This window comes from Corvus cornix, chromosome 5, assembly GCF_000738735.6.
Source record: "Corvus cornix cornix isolate S_Up_H32 chromosome 5, ASM73873v5, whole genome shotgun sequence".
In the NCBI taxonomy this organism is placed as follows: Eukaryota; Metazoa; Chordata; class Aves; order Passeriformes; family Corvidae; genus Corvus; species Corvus cornix.
In genome coordinates, this window is record NC_046335.1 from 9,553,857 (window position 1) to 9,573,934 (window position 20,078).

At 40.9% G+C, this 20,078-nt stretch overlaps 2 protein-coding genes across 6 annotated transcripts in view; one reads left to right on the top strand and one right to left on the bottom strand.

The window, feature by feature from the left end:
- Window positions 1-161: 161 nt before the first annotated feature.
- On the top strand, window positions 162-11,694 carry XRCC3 (X-ray repair cross complementing 3). 2 transcript variants are annotated; one of them, XM_010395564.4, is made up of 8 exons: window positions 162-678; window positions 1,494-1,606; window positions 1,954-2,091; window positions 3,025-3,237; window positions 7,770-7,924; window positions 8,761-8,973; window positions 10,018-10,064; window positions 11,123-11,694. In XM_010395564.4, the coding sequence occupies exons 2-8, from the start codon at window positions 1,552-1,554 to the stop codon at window positions 11,343-11,345; spliced, it is 1,044 nt and encodes a 347-aa protein (XP_010393866.1). In that variant the 5' UTR covers window positions 162-678; window positions 1,494-1,551; the 3' UTR covers window positions 11,346-11,694. The 2 variants fall into 2 exon arrangements, with proteins under 2 accessions (XP_010393866.1, XP_019135186.1); XM_019279641.3 differs by having other exon boundaries at window positions 1,519-1,606.
- Window positions 11,695-12,962: 1,268 nt separating this feature from the next.
- Window positions 12,963-20,078, bottom strand: part of KLC1 (kinesin light chain 1) — a 47,802-nt gene continuing 40,686 nt past the window's right edge. For 3 of the 4 annotated variants that reach the window (XM_039553340.1, XM_039553341.1, XM_039553339.1), the window contains exons 15-16: window positions 18,799-18,865; window positions 12,963-17,469 (exon numbers count right to left, since the gene is read on the bottom strand). In XM_039553340.1, the coding sequence (XP_039409274.1) occupies window positions 17,404-17,469; window positions 18,799-18,865 (133 nt within the window). In that variant the 3' untranslated portion in view covers window positions 12,963-17,403. The remainder of the gene's footprint in view (window positions 17,470-18,798; window positions 18,866-20,078) is intronic. The other variant, XM_039553342.1, reaches the window with a different exon arrangement.

The following is a 20,078-nucleotide window of genomic DNA, read 5'->3' on the forward strand; positions in this document are numbered from 1 at the left end:
GCAACCAATGGGAAGCAGCAACTCGCCAGCCCCGCCCACCCGCTCGGGGCGTTCCAGCCAATCCCGTGCCCCTTGGCGTGTTATTCCCGCCCTCCTTCGTGCCCCGCAACCCGGAAACGAAGGGCGCAGGCGCCACAGCCGCGTCCCCGAGCTCCGGGAAGCGCCACAACCGAGCCGCGGGCGGGCTCAGCCCCCGCTGCCCCGAGGGGCGGCTCCGCAGAGGGCCCACGGCCGCTGCCGCGGCGCCCACCCGGCACTCGAACCCAACTCGGCCCCGCCGCCCGCGGGCAGCCCCGGGGAGGGGAGTGAGCGGCGCCCCGCCCGCGCGGCGAACGCCGCCCTGCCATTGGCTGTACCGCCGGGGTAGTCGCTCAGGGGAGTTTTGATTGGCTTGCGGCGGGCTAGCTGCTCGCTGATTGGCTGCGGTGGCGGCGGGGGATTCGTGACGGTGTGAGGGCACTGTGGCGGCCCTGCGCTCTGCCCGTCCGTGTGTCCGTCCGCGCCTCGCTCCCCCCGGCCGGTGCCGAGTCCGTGGGACACCCCTGGCTGCCCCGTGACCCTCTCCCGGTGTTTCGCTCTTCCCTGTGCCTCATCAGTGGAGCGGCTTCCTGTGAGCGGAGGGTGCGCAATGGTTTGGAGCCCTTCCGTCAAGGGTCGTCGTAATCATGATTGATTTCAGTAAGTTTCGGCTTCTAAACTTTTTCAGAATGTTGCTTTAAGTGGGTGTTGCTCAAAAGTAACTGTTGCCTCTCTTAGATGTACCCTTTCTTTAGCACCCACGACAACCTCTCGTCCCCATGTTGGAAAAAGGATTGTTCCTAAAGTCATGTAATCTCGTATAACTCCTGGGTCTCTGCAGCAATCCTTCATGAAGTTTGTCAGACTAATGCTAAGAACCTCACAATACTCTTCTAGGCAGCCATAGTACTGAACTATTGTGTTTTGGACCAAAGCGTTAAAGGAGCTGTTTAATGTTGCTACAATAATCAAACAGATCGTAACGATTTAATACTAAATTTGCTTTTAGCTAGTAATTGTATATTTGACTGTCCAATGCGTGAGTAATTCTGGGTCATCCCAAATTGCTCGTGTGTGAGATTTTTTTTCTGTTTGAAAATGAAAGCCTCGTGTGAAGAGTGACAGGTTAGAAATGACTGTCCAGCTTGTGAGCTGCAGTCCAGAGCAAAAGCACTATGCAGAGTTACAGCCCATTAAAATTACCTGTAGTTCTTCCCTACTAGAGGGGGAGGGTCCCCTCCCTCAGCCTGCTGGCCACACTCTTCCCATAATAAAATAATATCAATATATAAAATATTACTACTAGTAGTGAAAACAACAACGATAATAGTAATAATAATATAATCCCAGAATAATTATTACTTCTCTAAGATAACTGATAAATATATTGTTAAAAATAGAAAAAAAAAAAAGTCCTGGAAACTTTTGACACTGATTTATGCCTATTTTCTTCTTGCCTGTGTCTGTCATAAAAGCCACTTTAATCACAGATAATTACAGGATGTGCTGCTTGTTGCTGTGCTGTGTTAGGAGATGGATTGGGACCAGTTTGATTTGAACCCTAAAACAATTGCTGCCCTGAAAAAAGGTAACTTAATTTGCCAGTGTCTCACTAACAAATCTGTCACCACAGTGAAATTGTGTGTTTGTGGGTATAAGCATGCAGATGGACACTAACATTTTAGAACTGCAATTAAATATTTCATAAAGAAGATTTTTGAGTAATTAGAAGTGTTGGGTTTTGCCCATGCTTCAATAACCATTTTCCAATTTTATAGCTTGTGTTGGTACATTCAAGGTGAATGTTGCCTTTCCACCTTACAAGAATGCAGCATAGATAAACCTCAAGTAAATGAGAGTTAGAAATTGGGAAAACTTTTCTGTGTAAGACTGTAATCCAGCTAAAAGTATTTTTAAAAATTCTTCTTATTCCAGCTGATATAAAATCAGTAAAAGAGATTTTAAACCTCTCTGGAGCAGACTTGCAGAGACTGATGAAGCTCTCCAGTGCAGACATCCAGTGCCTGCTGAAAACAGTCTCTCGCACGCTGAGGGAGAACAGCATGCTCACAGGTAATGCAGTGAGGGCATAAAAAGTCTTCTATCTAAAACTCAAAATTACTGTCACTGGGAGAAAATACAGTTCTGGCTCCTCAATGACACGGTAACATGGGTTTAAAATGAAAATGCAAGTGTTTTTATTACACTGCAGTGTATTATTTAACTATACTGAGGACAGCTTCCCTGACACCTGGGGGTAAACGGAAGGGGATGGGTGTCATTTTTCAGGATCAAGCCTACTTGAAACGGGACAAAATGATTCTCCAGTCTGAAGAACTTAATTTCAGGAACAAAATATTTCCTTTTTCTTTCACACTTTCTTCCTCTCTCTCTATTTTCCTTTTGTACTAAGACTAGTTGAAAATTTTGTATCATATATTAAAAGCCTTATAAATGGATTTGTCATAAACGCCTCATTCCAAACCAAGCAGCACCTAACAGCTCCTCCTGTACAAATTCTTAATGACAACTCTGTACTTAAAATCTATTTTCTTGTGATTGCATGTGTCTTCAGGCTTTGACCAGATGCCTGCTATGCTGTTTTATACTCAGCTATAGCTTTCCATTTCCATAATTGCTGTGCTTGAACCTTGCTGTCAAAGTTTTCTCAGAGTTAACTTTCCACAGGGACACCTTAGAGGCAGAGAAACGAAAGAAGTTTGAGAGGAGGAAAGAAATCAGTGTAAATTATCGATCTTTGAACAGACATTCAGCAGTAGGTCTTGTGGGGAGAGGGAGGTGGGGAAGATCAGGCTGAATCAGGGAATTTTTCCATCAACAAAGCAAGCATCCTTGTATAAACCTTGTATACAGCATCTATTTTGTATCATTGTGTGTTAGAAAAATAATAAATGAAACTATTTTTTTCTTTTTTCTTTTTTCTTTTTTCTTTTTTCTTTTTTCTTTTCCTTTTTAATCATTAAAAAACACTCCCAAACCCTGCAGCACTTCAGCTCTACCAAGATAAAGATCATCTCACCTCCCAACACCAGAAGCTGAGCCTGGGATGTTCAGTGCTAGACAACTTATTAAGAGGTGGCATTCCTTTGGTGGGAATCACAGAGCTTTCTGGGGAAAGTTCTGCTGGGAAGACTCAGATCAGTTTACAGCTGTGCCTGTGTGTGCAGTATCCTTACAAGTACGGTGGATTAGAGTCCGGTAAGTGCTGAACTGTAACTGTGGATTCATTTCCCATTTGGGGGAGTGTACTGTCTTTAGGAACATCCTTAAAGCAGGTGCACGTGTTCAGTGCCTGTCTAACTTCAGTTGGAAGCCAGTTACTGAGAAATGTGTCTTTACAGAGACAAAAGCTTGCTGTGCACGTCCTGCAGCACAGCATAACTTAATTCAGAATTCCTGTTGGCTGTTGTTTGCCTGCTTGCCACTCTGGGTTAAACACACTCAAACAATGTAAGAAAAGTGTTGCTGTCATAAGAGCTCATTGACTCCTCAGGTAACCACCTCAGCAAAAGAGCTCCCCAGATAACTTTCCACGAACATCTTGGGTATATGGTATATATTCCCTACCTGGGGATTTCAAATTTCAAAGATTATTTGTTTTGATAACAATAATTGTATTGATTTACAGAGTAAAATTGATGGAAATGTAATTGAAGAAAGGTGACATTGGGTTTTTTTTATCCTGTGATTTTCCAGGGTTTGCCAAAGTATACAGGTTTATTCTTTGCTTTGAGTATTCTTTTTTTACCCTTCTATCACATTAATCTAACTCCTAATTTTTTGGTTTTTTTTGACTATTCTATGCTGTTGTAGAAAGGGAGGAAACCTGTGTCACTTCTGAATTCTGGTAGTCTGCCTTAGGTGTGTTTTGCCTGTGAGCTTGCTGTTCCTTCCACACAGCACTGGCTTTATCTGGAAGCTCAGTGGTTCGTTGTGGGGAAATGTACTAATTTCTTGACCTATATCCACCCATGTGGAAAAATCGTGGACTGCACAAATTAAGATCTTGCTTAAAGGGCTGTGAGTAGCCTGTGGCTTACATTATGTCATTAATCAGAGCAGAAGCAATTACATTATTTTCTATTCCATTGTGTGTTGCTGCTAACTGCTGCACGTAGTTTGAATGCAAATACATTTTTATCCATCCTCCAGCACTTCTCCCTGTTTATGTTGAAATCAAGGAACAAACCAGAACAAGGTACAGAAGAAGGTGCCCAGCACCCTAATGGCACTCTCATGTTGAGCCTCTGATAAGAAATACAGCAATTAAAGCTTAGGTTAACTGTGAGGAGTTTTATCCTTTAGGAAACTTGAGGAGAACAGCAATGCTCAGAAACTCTCACAGAACTCTGGGACTACCAGTGGAAGATTAATCTCACTGCTAAGACTTTGCTACTGATATAAAATTATGGTGCATTGGATTTTTTTACTGCTTAGAAACTTCCCTTCTCATAAGTGGTGATGTTGAAATACATTTCTTTAAACATTTACTTCATTAAATTTAGTGCTAGTCTTGTTTGTAACTGTCAGTGCAAGGAGGTTGGCAGCAAAGCAATCCTGAAATTAATCAAAGACCTCCTTTGCCTCCAGGATATCTTTCTGCTGTTCTAGGGATGTCAGTTGTGTTCGGTTGTGTGTTGGCTGAATTTATTTTATATGCCCATATTCATAAGCAATACATGAATATAATGTGACAAATTAATATCCATATTAGAATTCTAAGTTAGGAAACAATGTTTGCTACTGATTCTTGGTAACAAACTGGTTTGGTGCATGACAGATTATGATCATAGGAATCAAAATTTGTCCTTTTTGAGGTTGAGGGGTTTTAGTGGGTTTTATTCTTGTTTGGTTGATTTTTTGGTGGTATTTTTTTGTCAACAACCAGCATAACACATTTATTGGCCTGAAAGACAGATTTGAGGAAATGCTGATTTTTTTTTTTTTTTTTTGGACCTGTAACTGTTTTCAGCATCTTGAATGTTGCAATAACTCTGGATCAAAATACAATTATTTAATCCATGGAGCATTGATCTATCTAGAAATGCAAATCTGCTTCTGAAAGAACCCCAGTGACTATGAAATATGAAGTAGCAGACATTCCATCCTTTTTAAGTAAGCCAAGGAGAAGACAAGGGATGTCCTGCTTAAGGCAGGTCTGGTTTTTAGAAAGCAGATGATTTCTCTGGGAGCCCAAAATTCATGGTCAAGAAATCCCTCGCTATTAGCATTAAAGCAACATGTGCAAAAGGCAGTCAGCTTGAATAAGAATGGTAGCTGAGAAGGCCAGAGTGTTTTACTTTAGGAACTGTTGTCTCAACACAAGTTAGCACAGCTTTTTTTAGCAGGAAATTCAGAAACCACGTGGGCTTAAGGGAGCAGCGTATCTTAGTGGGTTGACTTTATTTTCTGTTTGTTTACTTGGGTTTGAATTTGCACCATTATGATTTTCGGTTTTGTGGTGTAACTGTTGTACTGTGTGACTGCCTTGTTTCAGTGAGTGTTTGTGCTGGGTATACCTCATGTCAAATTTGTGCTTAGAAGTTTTTCTTGACTTACTGGCATTTGAGAAATCATGAAACTGAATGTTTGATAGGACTGCCCTTAGTAAAGATACTCACCTGCCTGTCTGATACTCAGCTGTCACTGTTGAGTTGGAAAGTGATATGAAAATTAGTCCAATTAGGAGAAATGAACCTAGGGAAATAGTCAAGAAAATTAAGGTTCACCTAATTACCTGTTTGGTAATTAGCTATTTTTAAAACCTTAAACAATTAAGCAATTTAATTAATAGTTTACTGTGTTTTCCTTGCCTGAGCTTCATACAGGTTCAGATAGTATTCCACAAGCTGCTGATGTCATTGTAAACTTAATGGATTTGGAAACCTGTGGAGTCATTTTCTCTTTTCTTTTTTTTTTTTTTATTTTCTTCCTTTGCTGATGGAAATTTCTTTATGTGCTCATTTATGTCTACAAGTATTGTGTATGACTTAAGTAATTGCAATTACCAGAGACAGCATTTATGCCCATAGTTTAAAATTCACAATTCTATCCACTCATTCTAGGAAGAATGTGGGATAAGAATAGAAAACATTTGTGGTTCAAATTTGTGGTTTCTTGTATGTTGTAGTTCAGTATTCATGGTCAGATCATGACTGCTCTGATCACTAACGCTTTATTGTAGTCCTTTTTCTGTGTCAAATGAAAACTGCAAACAGCCCTCACTCAGATCCCTCTTACAGCAGTATATACATAATGCAGTTGAGGAATTAAGAATGGAGACCAAATTCTAGTGTTAAATGCTATTGGCTGCCAAGGCCAAGGAAAGTGAAAAGGAGCCAGAGTATAATTTGTACCTGTTATTAGGTACAATGGAAATAGAAATTCTAGAAACATTTCAGTACCTCCTATGAATGATGATGTATTTTTCCAATCTGTTAATAATTGGGGAAAGTCTTTAATTTTCACCTGTCAAAGACCATTGTTTTAATTAGTGGGCACAGGTACGGTTTTTTGCATTACCTGATAGGTATGAAGGGTGTTCACAGGTGAATTTACAGTGTGTTGGGGAGAGCTAAAATGAAGATGCAATTTCAGTCCTAAAATACATTGGGCTTAGACCCCTCTGTCTCATATGGAAGATTTTCAGGATTCAATACCCTGTCTTATACAGGTGTCCATCAAGCAAAATATTTTTATTAATATAATAACCATTAATTTTTACTTGATCTAGTTCTGCGATATTTCCATTTCCACTTGGATATAGTTTCATATTTTTTTCAGTGGAGTGTGTAGAGGATTTGGAAGTTGTAGCTAGAAATGGGATTCCCTGGAGAGCTAACTCTGGGATGGATCAATGGGGTGGAAATGTTCAGGGAGTCTCGTATTGCCAAACACAACATCTGCCAAGCTGTGTTAGCAGCCTCAGCCACTTTGTGAGTGGGCTCAATCCTTAGATGCAGCCCTGTATGTCTTAGCTGTTAATTCTGGTCAGTTGTGCAATAACAGTAACACTTTTTTAATAAAGAAAATATTGCTTGTATTTGTGCTTTTTTTTCCCAACATCTTTGATGCTTATGGGTAATTTTCTCTGTAGGAACTTGTTAACCAGGAACCACAGTGAAAATCTACAGACATCACTCACAGTAATATGATTGAAATATAATGTTTTTTATCTAATTACCATTTTCAGGAAGAGTTAGTTGGAATGAGGTTGGATGAGTGATCCTCTTAAAATTGGTATAGAAATTGTGGTGATCAGTATCCTTCCATATGTAAATTTAAAACCAAGAAGCTTGAAAACACTGAGTGACATGAATCAAATACTAGCACTGGTTTTGGCTGGCATAGCTAATATATTTCATAGTGCTGTGTTTTGGATTTCAGTGCAGGGTCACTGTATTTGTGGGTTGGATAAACTGGGATACTTCCGATCCCCAAGGGCAGGTTGTTGGGTGTTCCACAGCTGTGCACAGTGAGTGTCACCCAGTGGAGAGTACAAAATCCAGTTTTCCCAGCTGGTGCTGAAAAAGGGACCAGGCAACTGCAGGAAAGTCACAGGAGTGGAGTTTTTGTTCATCATTGATTCAATGTGGTTGCAAAAAAAAAAAAACCAAACCAACATGAATTTCCAGGTCCATATGTGTAGCTTTTGATGCAGTTTGTGTGCTGTTAAGAAAACTGTGTGTGTAAGAACCCTGTTGTAACCACAGTGGTTTCCTTGGCTGCAGGAGCTGTCTACATTTGTACAGAAGATGTGTTCCCAAGCAAACGCTTGCAGCAGCTCATAGATCAACAGCATAAGCTGCGTGCAGATGTTCCAGCTGAAGTCATACAGAAGATCAGATTTGGAAACAGTATTTTTGTTGAGCGGGCAGCAGACCTGGTAAGTAGCAGCACAAAGTAAGAATGTTTCTAAGACTCTTGATCAATATGGATTTGAGGCAGTATTTTACTGTTAAGGGGTCATTAGTGGAAGAGCAACACAGTCTGTAACTTGTTTGGAATATTTAATGATAGTCTTGTGTCCTGAGCATTTCAGTGAGAACCACTCCTTCCCCAGGCAGGCTGAGAAAGTTGGGGCTGCTCAGCCTGGAGAAGAAAAGGTTGTGTGGGGACCTCATAGGAGCCTTCCAGTGTCTGAAGAGGCTACAGGGAAGCTGGAAAGGGACTCTCTGTCCGGAACTGTAGAAGGGCAAGGGTACAAACTGAAAGAGGGAAATTTAGATTAGATATTAGAAATTCTTTACTGGGACTGTGCTGAGATACTGGAACAGGTTGCTCAGAGAAGCTGTGGCTGCCCCATCCCTGGCGTTGTTCAAGGCCAGGCTGGATGTGGCTCTGAGCCACGTGGTCTGGTGGGAGGTGTCCCTGCCCATGGCAGGGGGGTTGGGACTGGATGATTTTTGAGGTCCATTCCAACCCCTTAACATTCTATCACTCTACAAAAACAGGAACAGTTTAGAAGTACTACACCCTTGAGATTTTGAAGTATCAGTAAGGTCAGAGCTGCAGGTAAATGCAGGTTGCAGTTTGGTCTCTTCAGTTTTCTCCTCAGTAAAATCACCAGATGTGGTTACTGGCAAGACTTATGAGATCCACGAGCTGCCTTCACGACTGGAAACTCCTTGAGCTCGTGTTGCAGTGGTGATTGCTGTAGTTCGCTCTGCTGATGTCCCAGCAGGGCTCTTTGCCCTGTGTCACTGTGTGTGTGTGTGGCAGGACACCTTCCAGCAGTGCATCACGAGGAGGCTGTCCCTGCTGCTGGCTCGGGGCATGGTGCGGCTCGTGGTCATCGACTCCCTGGCCGCCCTGTTCCGCTGCGAGTTCGGCCCTTCCGAGTCTGCACTGAAGGCTCGGTATTTGCAGACCTTTGGGGCACAGCTTCACAGCTTGAGCACTAGGTTCAGGACTCCCATCATGTGCATTAATCAGGTATGATATCAAATTGCTCCTTATTCTCTAGGGACTGTTTAATAAATGGCTGGAGGGTGATGGTGCAATCTGTGTAAATGCAGATTTCATGGTGGTCTGTTCACCACTGTCAGCTGACTATTAATGACTGATGGAAATTGAAGCTTCCTTAAACTGATGTACTTTAGTAAATGTTAACTACTCAAAGTTTATTATTTAAAATTTTATAGTTTGTTAATGTTCTCAAAATTGTCCACTAAAGCTAACAAAAATAGGTATGTATAGCAACTGCCCAAAGCATCAAACCAAAATAAGAGTTCTTTCTTATCACTGGCTTCAAATGCCATTGCCAGCAGGAATGCTCTGGGAACTCTGCAGGCACAGTTCCAGGAGACAGTGAAGCACCAGGGACTTTGCTGCATTTCTGTGGAGCTCAGCATTTTTGTGTAACTGCTGAGATTGCCGAGGCTCTAAAGCACATGTACTGACTTGAGCTGGACCAAAACAGAGCCACAGTGATACTGGTCAAAAAGAGTGTTCTTTTGAGGAAACAAGGCAAGACACTGCTCTTAGTCCACTCACAAATTGAAGGAGCATATAAGTGCCAGAGTTGAGGCGTTCACACTCCCAAATGTGGCCTTGGGAAGGGCTAAGTCAATGTGCAGGCAGGCCACTGGGAAACTTCAAAGGTAATGAAGTCGTTGAGAACAGGGCACCTTTGGGAGATCTGGGCTTTTGTACTTTTTATCTCCAGATACAGCACTGAAACAGTTTTGTGGTTGTGGGGGTCTTATTTGTTTTCTTTTTTTAACAAATTAAGCATCTAGAAGTAGTTTAATTAATGTAAGCTGTAGCTTGCTGAATAGTTCTAACACTGTAAACATCAGCTTGTAATTCGCAACTCCATTTTAGTTTGCCTTGAAAGAATAAGTGTTTTCTAACTTGGCTTAATATATGATCTGATAACTTGGATTTTCTTGCCTTGGTTGCTTTCCCTGCCCCCCGTTTGCTAAATACAAACACAGAACCCCCAGGTCAGCTGCAAACCTTGTTTTTGTGCTTCAGGTGACGGATGCAGTGAGTGAGTTGGAAGCTGCTCAGTGCAGTTGCAGGTGAGTCATCCACACAGAGTGTGACAGTGTCAAACACAGCAGCACTGAACCACTCTGTCCTTTCTCACTCCAGTGTAAGCTACGAGATCATGTGAGAAGCAGTGGGGCATTTACCCAGCAGTGCTGGATTTGCTGGAGATCAGCACTAACTCGTGCTGTGAAGGGGAAGAAACTGTCATATACACTTACATCGTAATTCCTAATCACAAATTAGCAGGGAAATTTCCCTGGAGTTAATGGCTTGAGTACCTGCTTACACAAGAGTATTTTTCCATCTAATCTTTTCTCTGATATAACTGAGTGCACCTTCTGTCTGCTTAAAAAATACAGCAACCAAACCTTAGCAGGTGGCTTTGTTAATGAGCTAAGAAAAAACCCAAAAAAGTATGTTTTGACACCAATATATTAACAGGATTCAAATATATGTATTTGTTGTTTGAATCCTAACTATAACCTTGATTTACTACATAAGCTGGGTGCTACGTAAATGGGAGTTTGTGAGAAGTTCACTGCGTCCTTCAGATTCTGAAACTGACACAGAACAAGGATAAGGTTCAATTATTATTTTTTGCCTGGTTATCTTGTAGTTCTTTTACTGGAGAAATTGCACTTTTTCCAGGAAAAAAAAATTGTTTAAACATTGGGTTGAAAGTCACACATACAGTGTTCTTTTTACCCAACACTTCTAAATATACCTGCAAATGGAATCCAAGGCCAGCAGTTACACACTTCAAATATTAGAAGTTCAACCATTTTTCTCTTGTGGTTTTCCTGTTGCAAGAGGGGCCTGTCCAGATGGAAGTAGGTATTCCCCATGGCTGTAGTTGAAAGAATGACACTTACTCTGTATAGAAGCACTTCTCCTCCAGCTGTTTCCTCGCCACAGGGAGAACCCAAGTTTTGTGAGTAAATCCTGTCACCTCTGTCTTCAAAGACCTGTAGTTTTCAATACATGTTAGAGAAATGGTAAATTATGTCTTCTAGTGCCATTTTGTTACAACAGAAGGTATTTCATATGAAATCCAGGCATGCAGAAATGTGTAATACTTTCTTTATAGGGCAGTGGGTAACAGAGTCACTCCAGCACTTGGAATAACCTGGTCCAATCAGCTGCTGATGAGACTGATGGTCAGCCGGGTCTCCCTGCCTGGACACTCATCTGGAGTAGCATCACACTGCACTGGAAGCATGAGGACTTTAAGTGTAGTTTTTGCTCCTCATCTCCCTCCATCCTTTTGCTACTATACAGTACAGCTGGAAGGTGTAAAAGGAATAAAATAACTCTCTTGCATTAATAAAGCATCTTGCTCCACAATTGTATCAGAACTTGGCAGAAGATTTCTCAAGGGACAACAGAGTATGACTCAAGGAAAAGAGACCCTGTGTGACTGCCTTGGGAGGTTCCAGAGGAGAAGAGGCACAGCTTGAAGCTGAAGGAAGGAGACTAAACAAGCAGAAAGGATGAGTTGCTCTCCATGCCTTCTGCAACCCCTTCAGATGTCGTAAGGGACCTTGTGCAAATAGCACAAGTTGTGTTTAAACAAAAATAAATTTCCCTAAAATGTCTTAATTCCCTGTATTTGGAAATGACTGCACAGTGTTTTTTAATAAAATCCAAACAAGAAGCTTAGAAGCCTTTGTGTACTCCAAGTAAGTGCCCCAGCTCAGAGGCAGGGCCACCTCCTTCTTCAAACCCTGACCTTCCATCCCTCCTCCCTAATGCCGAATGGTAACACTCCAGTTCTTCTCTTCTATTCCTAGCCTGTGTATCTGAGCTGGAAAAGCAGCCAAGATAAGGTTCATCCTATTGTGCTAATTGGGAGAAAAGCAGCCATGGAGAGATGTAGCTGATGAATGGGAGTCATCAACCCCTACCTGGATATTCATTTACAGAAGAGCCTCATCCAATCCTGGGCTCCAATCCCAGGAGTTTGCCTCACTGTGCCCCATGTTCAGAACAGTGTGAAACATCTCCAGGCTCAGTCTGTAATATTTTGATCACTTGACTGCTTGCAGGAACAGCCCTAAATAGGTGTTAAAAGTCACAGATGGGTCTGTAATCAAAGTTCCAGTTTACCTGTTGAAAAACGCTTTTACCAACACATAGAAGTAACATTTTACCTGCTCAAGTGTTCTGTCTTTGCCCCTGCTGGTTTGTTGGTTATTTCTCTCTCCAGCTGTGTCAGAGTACATTAGTTTGTCTCCTGGCTCATCAGCACACACAAACCTTAAAATCTCAAATCCAGCTGAGCCCCACTAGGCTCACAGCCAACACTCACTCCAGTTGCTGCCCTGTCCCTCAGTCCCACCCTCAGACAGCAGCCCAGGATGTCCATCTGACCCAAGTGCAGCTTTGGGGGCTGCAAACGCTCACAGGAACCCAACACGGCACCTGTCTTTTGAAGCCTTGTGTCAAAAGTGTTGAACCATGGTTAAGTTTTAAAAAATGCAATTTTAGAACCTTCCCTTTATACAGTTTTATTGATCTTTGGATTTCACAACTGAGATTTTTTTCTATACAAGAAAAAAATTAAATCAGTTTTTACAAAGAAGATTTACAGTCTAGAATGTATTAAGTCTTTAACTTGCAAGACTACTTAAATATTTTTCTACACTTTGAAATGTTAAATGACACTTGAGAAACTTCAAACATTTTCAAATTAAACTACAAATCTGTGATTTGAAGAGGCCTTTTTCAGCAGAAAGCTCAAAATAGGATTCTGGGATCGTTGCTTTGAAAAGAACCAAATTAATTTCTACTGAGTAAAGCATTTATACAACTGACCTATTAACAAAACATGTAGTAACACACGCTGAACAACTTCATTAATTTCTTTTTCAAATCACAGTGCTTTGCTACTGTTACAGGTAACATTTCTGGACGTTTATTTTCTGCAGTTTTATGAGTAAGATGGGTGAACTCAACGGGGTTTCAGACATAGCTGTGAGGAGCAGCTACAACTCATGGAAACCAAATGCAGCATCTGAAAGCCAATCTTGGAAGGGTTTTTTTTTCTTTTAATCAAACATTGAAGTCATGATTCAGGGGCTGGGGGGGGGGGGAATGTGTGCTGTGTGTTCTCCTCAAATAAACACTGACATTACAAATGATTTTCTGGTTTTGCTGTTCAGTTTTGGGTTTGTTTTTTAAACCAAGTCCTAGAAAACAGAAAATACCATTTCCAGTTGCATGGAACTGACCCGACTGAATGATCCTGTAACCCACTGCCACTAGAGTAAGATACTCCTACTACTCAGATTCCAACTAAAGACTCAGTAGCTTTCCATGCTTGAACTGGGACAACAGTGTAAATACAGGGAGCCCAAGGATAGATCTGGTGTTAAAAACACTTCACTGTGCTTGTTCCATGCCATACCCACATTTTCGTCTCTTCTCTCCATTGTGTCTGCCAGCACAATGTAAGAGCAGCTTCAACCTGTTGGATGGAGCTGGAACATTAGATGAACTTCCAGCTGTGGTTCCCTAAATATTTCTCATTTTCAAGCAGCTGTAACTAAGGAAGGTTTGCAACTTCTCTGAGCATAAGCACCCTCCCAGCTTGGGCCTTCTGACCTCTACCAGACCCCCACACTCTCTTTGGCTTCTTGCTTTGTTGATTCAGGCTTTTTTTTTTTTTTTTAACTACTGACCTTAACTATTCAATGTACTGGCACAACTGCAAATGGTTTTAGGGGAAAAAATAATCCAGTGTAGATGTTTGAGATTTTCCTCAATTCTAAACATTTACACCCCCCCCATGTATTTCTGTAAATCGATGACAATGAAACTAAACTTCTCAGCATCACATCTGTTAACATTTATTCTCAGTACACACTTACATGACCAAAAATGCCATTCTCTTAGCAGCCCTCACACACAACACGTGACCTGCATAACGAGAACCAAAGGAACTTCAACTCAGCAACTCCTGTAAACACACTGTCAATGCAGCACTGCACACCCCTTTTAATAGATATTTACAACAGAACCACACCATTTCCAAGATCTCTGGATTCAAATGATACAATTTAAGTACAATTACTTCTCAAGCTCAAAACCATTTTAATTTACTACGATTCAGGAATGCTTGGGGGACGAGGGTGTCATTTACTGTAAGAAAAAGTACAAACTGTAGGTAACTGACACTTTCTGCATTGTGTAAGTGCAGACACACCACAGCAATAGGTCAGTTACTCCTCTAGGAGAGGAGCAAATCATGAAACAACTACATTTTACAAGACTATTTAGTAAGATCTAAACTCAAGACCAAATATTGCCAATAGAGCACACAACCAGAGACAGAAGGGCAACAGGCACCTTCTATCAGTAACATTTCCATGTACAATTCATCCCACATCCTGCTGTACACCCACTCACCACTGTTTGCAGGAGAATCTGAGGCCTAACGTGGAGTCCTCATTATGTTTTTATTCAAGTTCACCCTTCAAATTTTAGTCAAGGACAAAAAAGCCAGATTAAAAACAACCTGCACTACCAAGGCTGCAGTTTTCCTAACAAGATATCTGTCAATTCTGAAGGTCTTTTCCAGTTTTCTGTTTCATCAGAGCTGTTTAGTTTGATGCTGAAAACATCCCAGAAAGATAAAATTGGATATTTTGGATATATTCTTTATGCAGACTCTTAGCTACAACTGGAACCTTACAAGGGGAAACCCAGAAAGCAAATCTTGCATAAAAGTGAACTGAGAAGCCTGTCTGAAATATAAATGTATACAAACCATGTCCTGACAGTAACTCATTCATGATTCAAACACAGGGAATGTTGACTTTAATTTGGTTTTTCTTTTTTTACAAGTTCTCAAACTGCAAACAGCTCACTGGCTCCTAACAGTAAGGACCTGGCTACTATTCTCAGGGTTTTATGGATTAAAGAAGTCTTGAATTTTGTTTCTACTCAGGAAAAAAAAATTAACCTCTTAAATATAAGAATTGTTTAATAAGCATTAGCTCAACAACTTAAGCTTCCATCACACTTTAAAATACTATAGAAAGGATTAAAACATTTAAAAGCACAGTATTAGTAATGCCACCCCACAGCAAGATCCTGACCAATAAAGTTCCCTCACTATCACCATCAACATACCACAGTCTTGCACTTTGAAACTTACTATACACTGTCATTTGGCATGGTTACATAATTTATTGCTATTTACACAGGGTTGGGGTCTTTTCTGAAAGGTTGCAAAAAATAATTTTCCTTCAAAGTTGAAAGACGAATGTGGGAATCACATCTTTCAGTTTAAGTAATTCCTTATTACCAAACCAGTTCTGTGTCTGAATAGTTCTGTGGGGTTTTTTGGAAGCCAGAGTTTTGTGGGTGTCTCCAGCACCGGGAGCAACTGGTGCGGAACAGGGACTGCTCAGGGCATCTGCAGGGAGCAGCTCCTGGCCGGAGCAGGGGCTGGACATGGGCACCCCCGGCCTGGCAGCCTGACACGGTTCTTTAGCAAAGCCAGCTCCGTCTGCCTTTGTGCAGAGAGCCCAATTCACCAGTGGGGGCATACAACACATTTTACTTTAGGGGGAAAAAAAGAAGTATATATATTACATATTTTTTTAATATAAAAAGCTCTTAATAAAAAGATTAAAACTCAAGAGTCAACATTATATGAGTATCTATTGTTAGGATAAACGAGCAACAACCTGTTCCTGCTCAAGTTCATTAATGAATTGCACTATGTGCTAAAACTTCTACATAATTATTAGCAGCATTGTCTCTCACCATTCCTACACTGTCTCTAAAGCAGGTGCACCATGCGCAGCTTCCTCTGCAGAGATGCTCAGACGGTACCTCCTGGTAAACATTGTTAAGTGCATTACACAGACAACTTTTTGCATCAGTTACTGTAACCAACTTAAAACCAGGTGCAAACCCAGTCAAATACTCCTATTAAGTACTAATTCTAATGACTTTTCATAGCCTGTTCAAATACTAAAACTTGCATATGTTCCTATATTTTACCTCCTTCAGCTGGTGCTGACCTTGAATGAATTTTCCAGCTTTTCCCAAAGTTAATTTTGTTCGACATTTTCCAACTCGCAACTATGACCACAAATACATTTGTACACACACTGCTTGGTTTTTACTTTCTCATCCAACTTCACACAAATAAGAATTTTTACAAAAGATGAACAAAATTACAAGCTTTACAGAAAAGCAAAAGGAAATCCTAATGTCTATAAAATCCTTAAAACATACATAGTTCCAGCAGCAGTCCTGTATACAGACAGCATATATATATTAACTAAGTGGATTTAACATGGATATGTGGTCACACAGGTCACTTGCCACTTACGGCCACTGAGCGCTTCCACGAGGGCCCTTAGCACGGAGTGGTCCTTGCAGAGCAGCCACTCCGCAGTGTGACATCCTGACGTGCAGATGCCTGCTTCTGCTGTCACCAGCTGGTATGGAGAAAGGCAGGATTTGGGATCAGCACAAGGAAACATTGGGCACTTTCAGCAAAGAGAGAATGGGATTGTGAATTCCAGTGGACAAGCGAGAAAGTCAACCTGAGGCTCGATGTTTCCCTGAGAGCAGCAGCAGCAGCTGCTCTGGGACAGTTGCAGTCCGAAACTTGAGTATTCTTCAATCACACAAAGTAAAGGGTTTTTCCATTTCTCCTGATGTACACAAACCATCCTATATCCATTGATTATTGTGCCCTAAGACTTACATTATCAAAAGCTATGGTCACAGGTGTTGCTATTCATTCTATCTAAATGTAACTTACCCCCAACCATCACTTCTGTAAGATTTAATAGCTCAGTCTAGTGGTTAAGTCAGTCGTGTCTAAGTGCTGTTTTGCCAGCCAAGGCTTCTACCATTACAAGGATCAGTGGTGCAAGGGCAAACCCCACCACTACTGAATGCTCAACTGGAACTTCTACAGTAATGCACATAAATTTATCCATTTCTCATTCCAGCACTCTATGTATTTAACTGCCACACATTTAATTTTGCTTGCATTTGCCAACACTGTTGCATTTTGGTATGCTTTGAATGTGTCTGCATTTTTACTTTTTTTTTTGGCTGCTGTAATAGTCAGATCGATTAAAGAAATTTATGTAAGTAGCATGAACAGGAGAAGTGCAATGAGCAATATGTTTTTATAGTTTTCCCTTAGAAGAAAACACCCACTAATGCTGTGTTTAGAACTGTCCCTATTTAAAAAGTAAAAACAGCAGTCCATTGGGAAAAAACCAACATCATCTATAAACTAGGTGTCCCTATACACAAGGATGAAGAACCAAAGCTTTGAAGGTCTCAGTGCTTCTTTATTCACACAGGAATATTAGCTAGCTTCTGTCCCAAATCTCAGTGTGCCAGATCAGAATGACTGACACTCAGAGCTCGCGAATCTGTCAGACAATTATTTCGTTCCTGCGTGAAGGGGAAAAAAAACAAACAAAGAAATTAAGTAGATGTCCAGATAGTTCAAGCAAACAAACAAAAGTACTAGTTTTAACAAATGGGAACAAACATGAACTACTGAGAACCGTTCGAGCTGGACTGGGGATGCTTTCTGGAGTCCAAGAAACATCTTTCCCCCCCAATTTTTAACTAGCAATACTGTAAAGAACACACACTCTTAAAATCCAGCCCAAGCCTTCCCAGAAATGCAAGAGCCCATTTATGGGCATTGCCATGGGCGTCTATAATGGAGGAACTACAAAAGTTCGCAAGAAGTGAGAACCAATTTTGCTACTGCGTTGTACACACCAACAAAAAACCCCTCTTCTGAAGTCACACCAATTAAAAGCACACGGAGGATCCATCCAGTCAGGGGCACCTTGGACATGGCTCTTTGAAACCCTGGCACTGTTGCTGCAGAGAATTGTGCTTTACCCTGCATTCGTTTTGGCTGAAGCTCACCCTGAGCAAAGTTTTGCTTACACTTCCGACCACAGAGAACTCTGCAGCACATTCATTAGGGATCATACAGTTACAATCCCTGTACACTACTGGGAGGACAGGAGAGCCACAGTTGGGGCTTTCCTGCTACTTTAGGACACATGGTGGTGAAGATCCTCACCTACAGTTTTGTTAGTAGAGAAGCAATTTTATCTTCCTAAAATTAGTAGCAGTTACTGTGTTAGTAAAACACACAGCAGTGTTTAGAAGAACACTGCTCGCTCATTTGACAATTTAAACAGTGATTTGTTAGGTAAAAACAGGCAATGAGGAGTAGCACTTGGGCACACCATGAACAGTTAAGCGAAATAAGGTTTTATATTAGCAGAAGCACAACACAGATCAGACAAACTTTTGAGACTGCTCCTGTGCCACCTCAGAAACAACTTAAGTGTTTAAGGGAACCTGGAACGTACAGCAATTACAATGATAGGGCTCTTTGCAATAAAGGGGCTGAAATAAAAAAACAATGAATTGGGCTTTAACAGTTCTTGCATTTTTAAGTTGTTTTTACAAGAATGCAATTCCGTAAGTTTTATATCCAACAGAAGTCCAAAGCCAGAGACTGCCTGGTATCAAAAAAGCCAATGCTCTTTACTGGCTGAACTTGAACCCTTTTTAAAATTAATAATAATTCACAAGTGTGTCACAGAATGATGCCTTAAGCACATGCTTCAAACACCTTAGTGAAGAAGGATCTTACAATCACTGAGTTGGTTTATTATTTATCACACTCTTTTTATCCCAAACCCTACTAAACAGTATTTATTTTTGTAAGAGTATTGTAGGGCTTCTTACTTGAAAATGATCTTCAGTAGCCTTGCCACCCATGTTAAGAACATTCAGAGAACTGGCACGCTTCATGCTGCAACCAGGACAGTGAACATGCAAGGATAAACCAATCAGAACGGCTGAAAACCACAGCTCTAAAAACACAAGTACAACAACGAGCAATGCACAGTGAAGGGAGGGGGAGCAATGTCCCAAAACTGATCTGAGGGACAGCCTTTAATGTAACAAGTACAGAAGTTCAAATATGTTTGTACTCAGTTCTAATTACATTTAAACCCCACAAAATTACAAGCTCCTTAGAGCTTAAACATTTCAGGCAACTGATTTAACTCAAAATCTCAATTTTTAAAGCGCATCAAATTAATACAGTGACTTACACTGAGTTTTAATTAATCAATTATCAGTTTCAATTTTGTGTGGCTTCTTACAAAAGCATCAAAACATGCAGACAGTTTAGGAAAAAAACATCTGAAACACAAGTTTGTTGTGCAGGCAGCATTTACCTTGAAAAAGCTACAACAAAAAGTTAGTTTGGTACTTTCTGCCTCACTGAGATAAGTCTTATCAATCAATTCTTAAAAGCATTTTAGAATGTTTTATTTTAAATATTTCAAAGTGAAAAGAAACAAGATGGTTGCTGCTGTTAACTTTGGTTGTGCTTTTGGCTTTACAATACCCCAGGCAGTAGTAACAAGCACCCTGGAATATGGTATGGAAAGCAATGGAAGAGGGGAAAAAATTAATCACCTATCCAGGAGATACTGACAGTCAAAATATCACTGCATTAACTGCACTATCTGCTGCTGTTTGAAATGAGGATTAATAATTTACCTCCATTTCTCAAATATATACAAAATTTAACAAAAAATATTTTCAAGTGTGTGTAATGAAATTCAGGATCAGCCCTAACACTTCTATCATGGAATGTCTGATGTCCTTTACACCAGTGTCTGTCCATTCCTCAGAATATTCTGCATTTGCTCTGATTTTTCATGAGCTCTTTAACTATTTCAGAACTAAATGAGGGCTTTGAATACATATTTGTTGAACTGGTCACAAGAGAATGAGCCCTAACCCTGCAGTGCTACCTGCAGCTTGAGACAACTGGCTGATGCAAACTTCCCAATGCCTTCCAGTAACATGGAAAGGTTTATCCATACAGATCACGTTAGATATTAACCAGCTTTTCTTTCTACTGAAGCAACACTAACAGTCAAAGCACAAGTTTTAAATGCTTTGGTAAAGCAAAAGCTTAGCAGGACAATGAACCAAAACACAGGGCAACA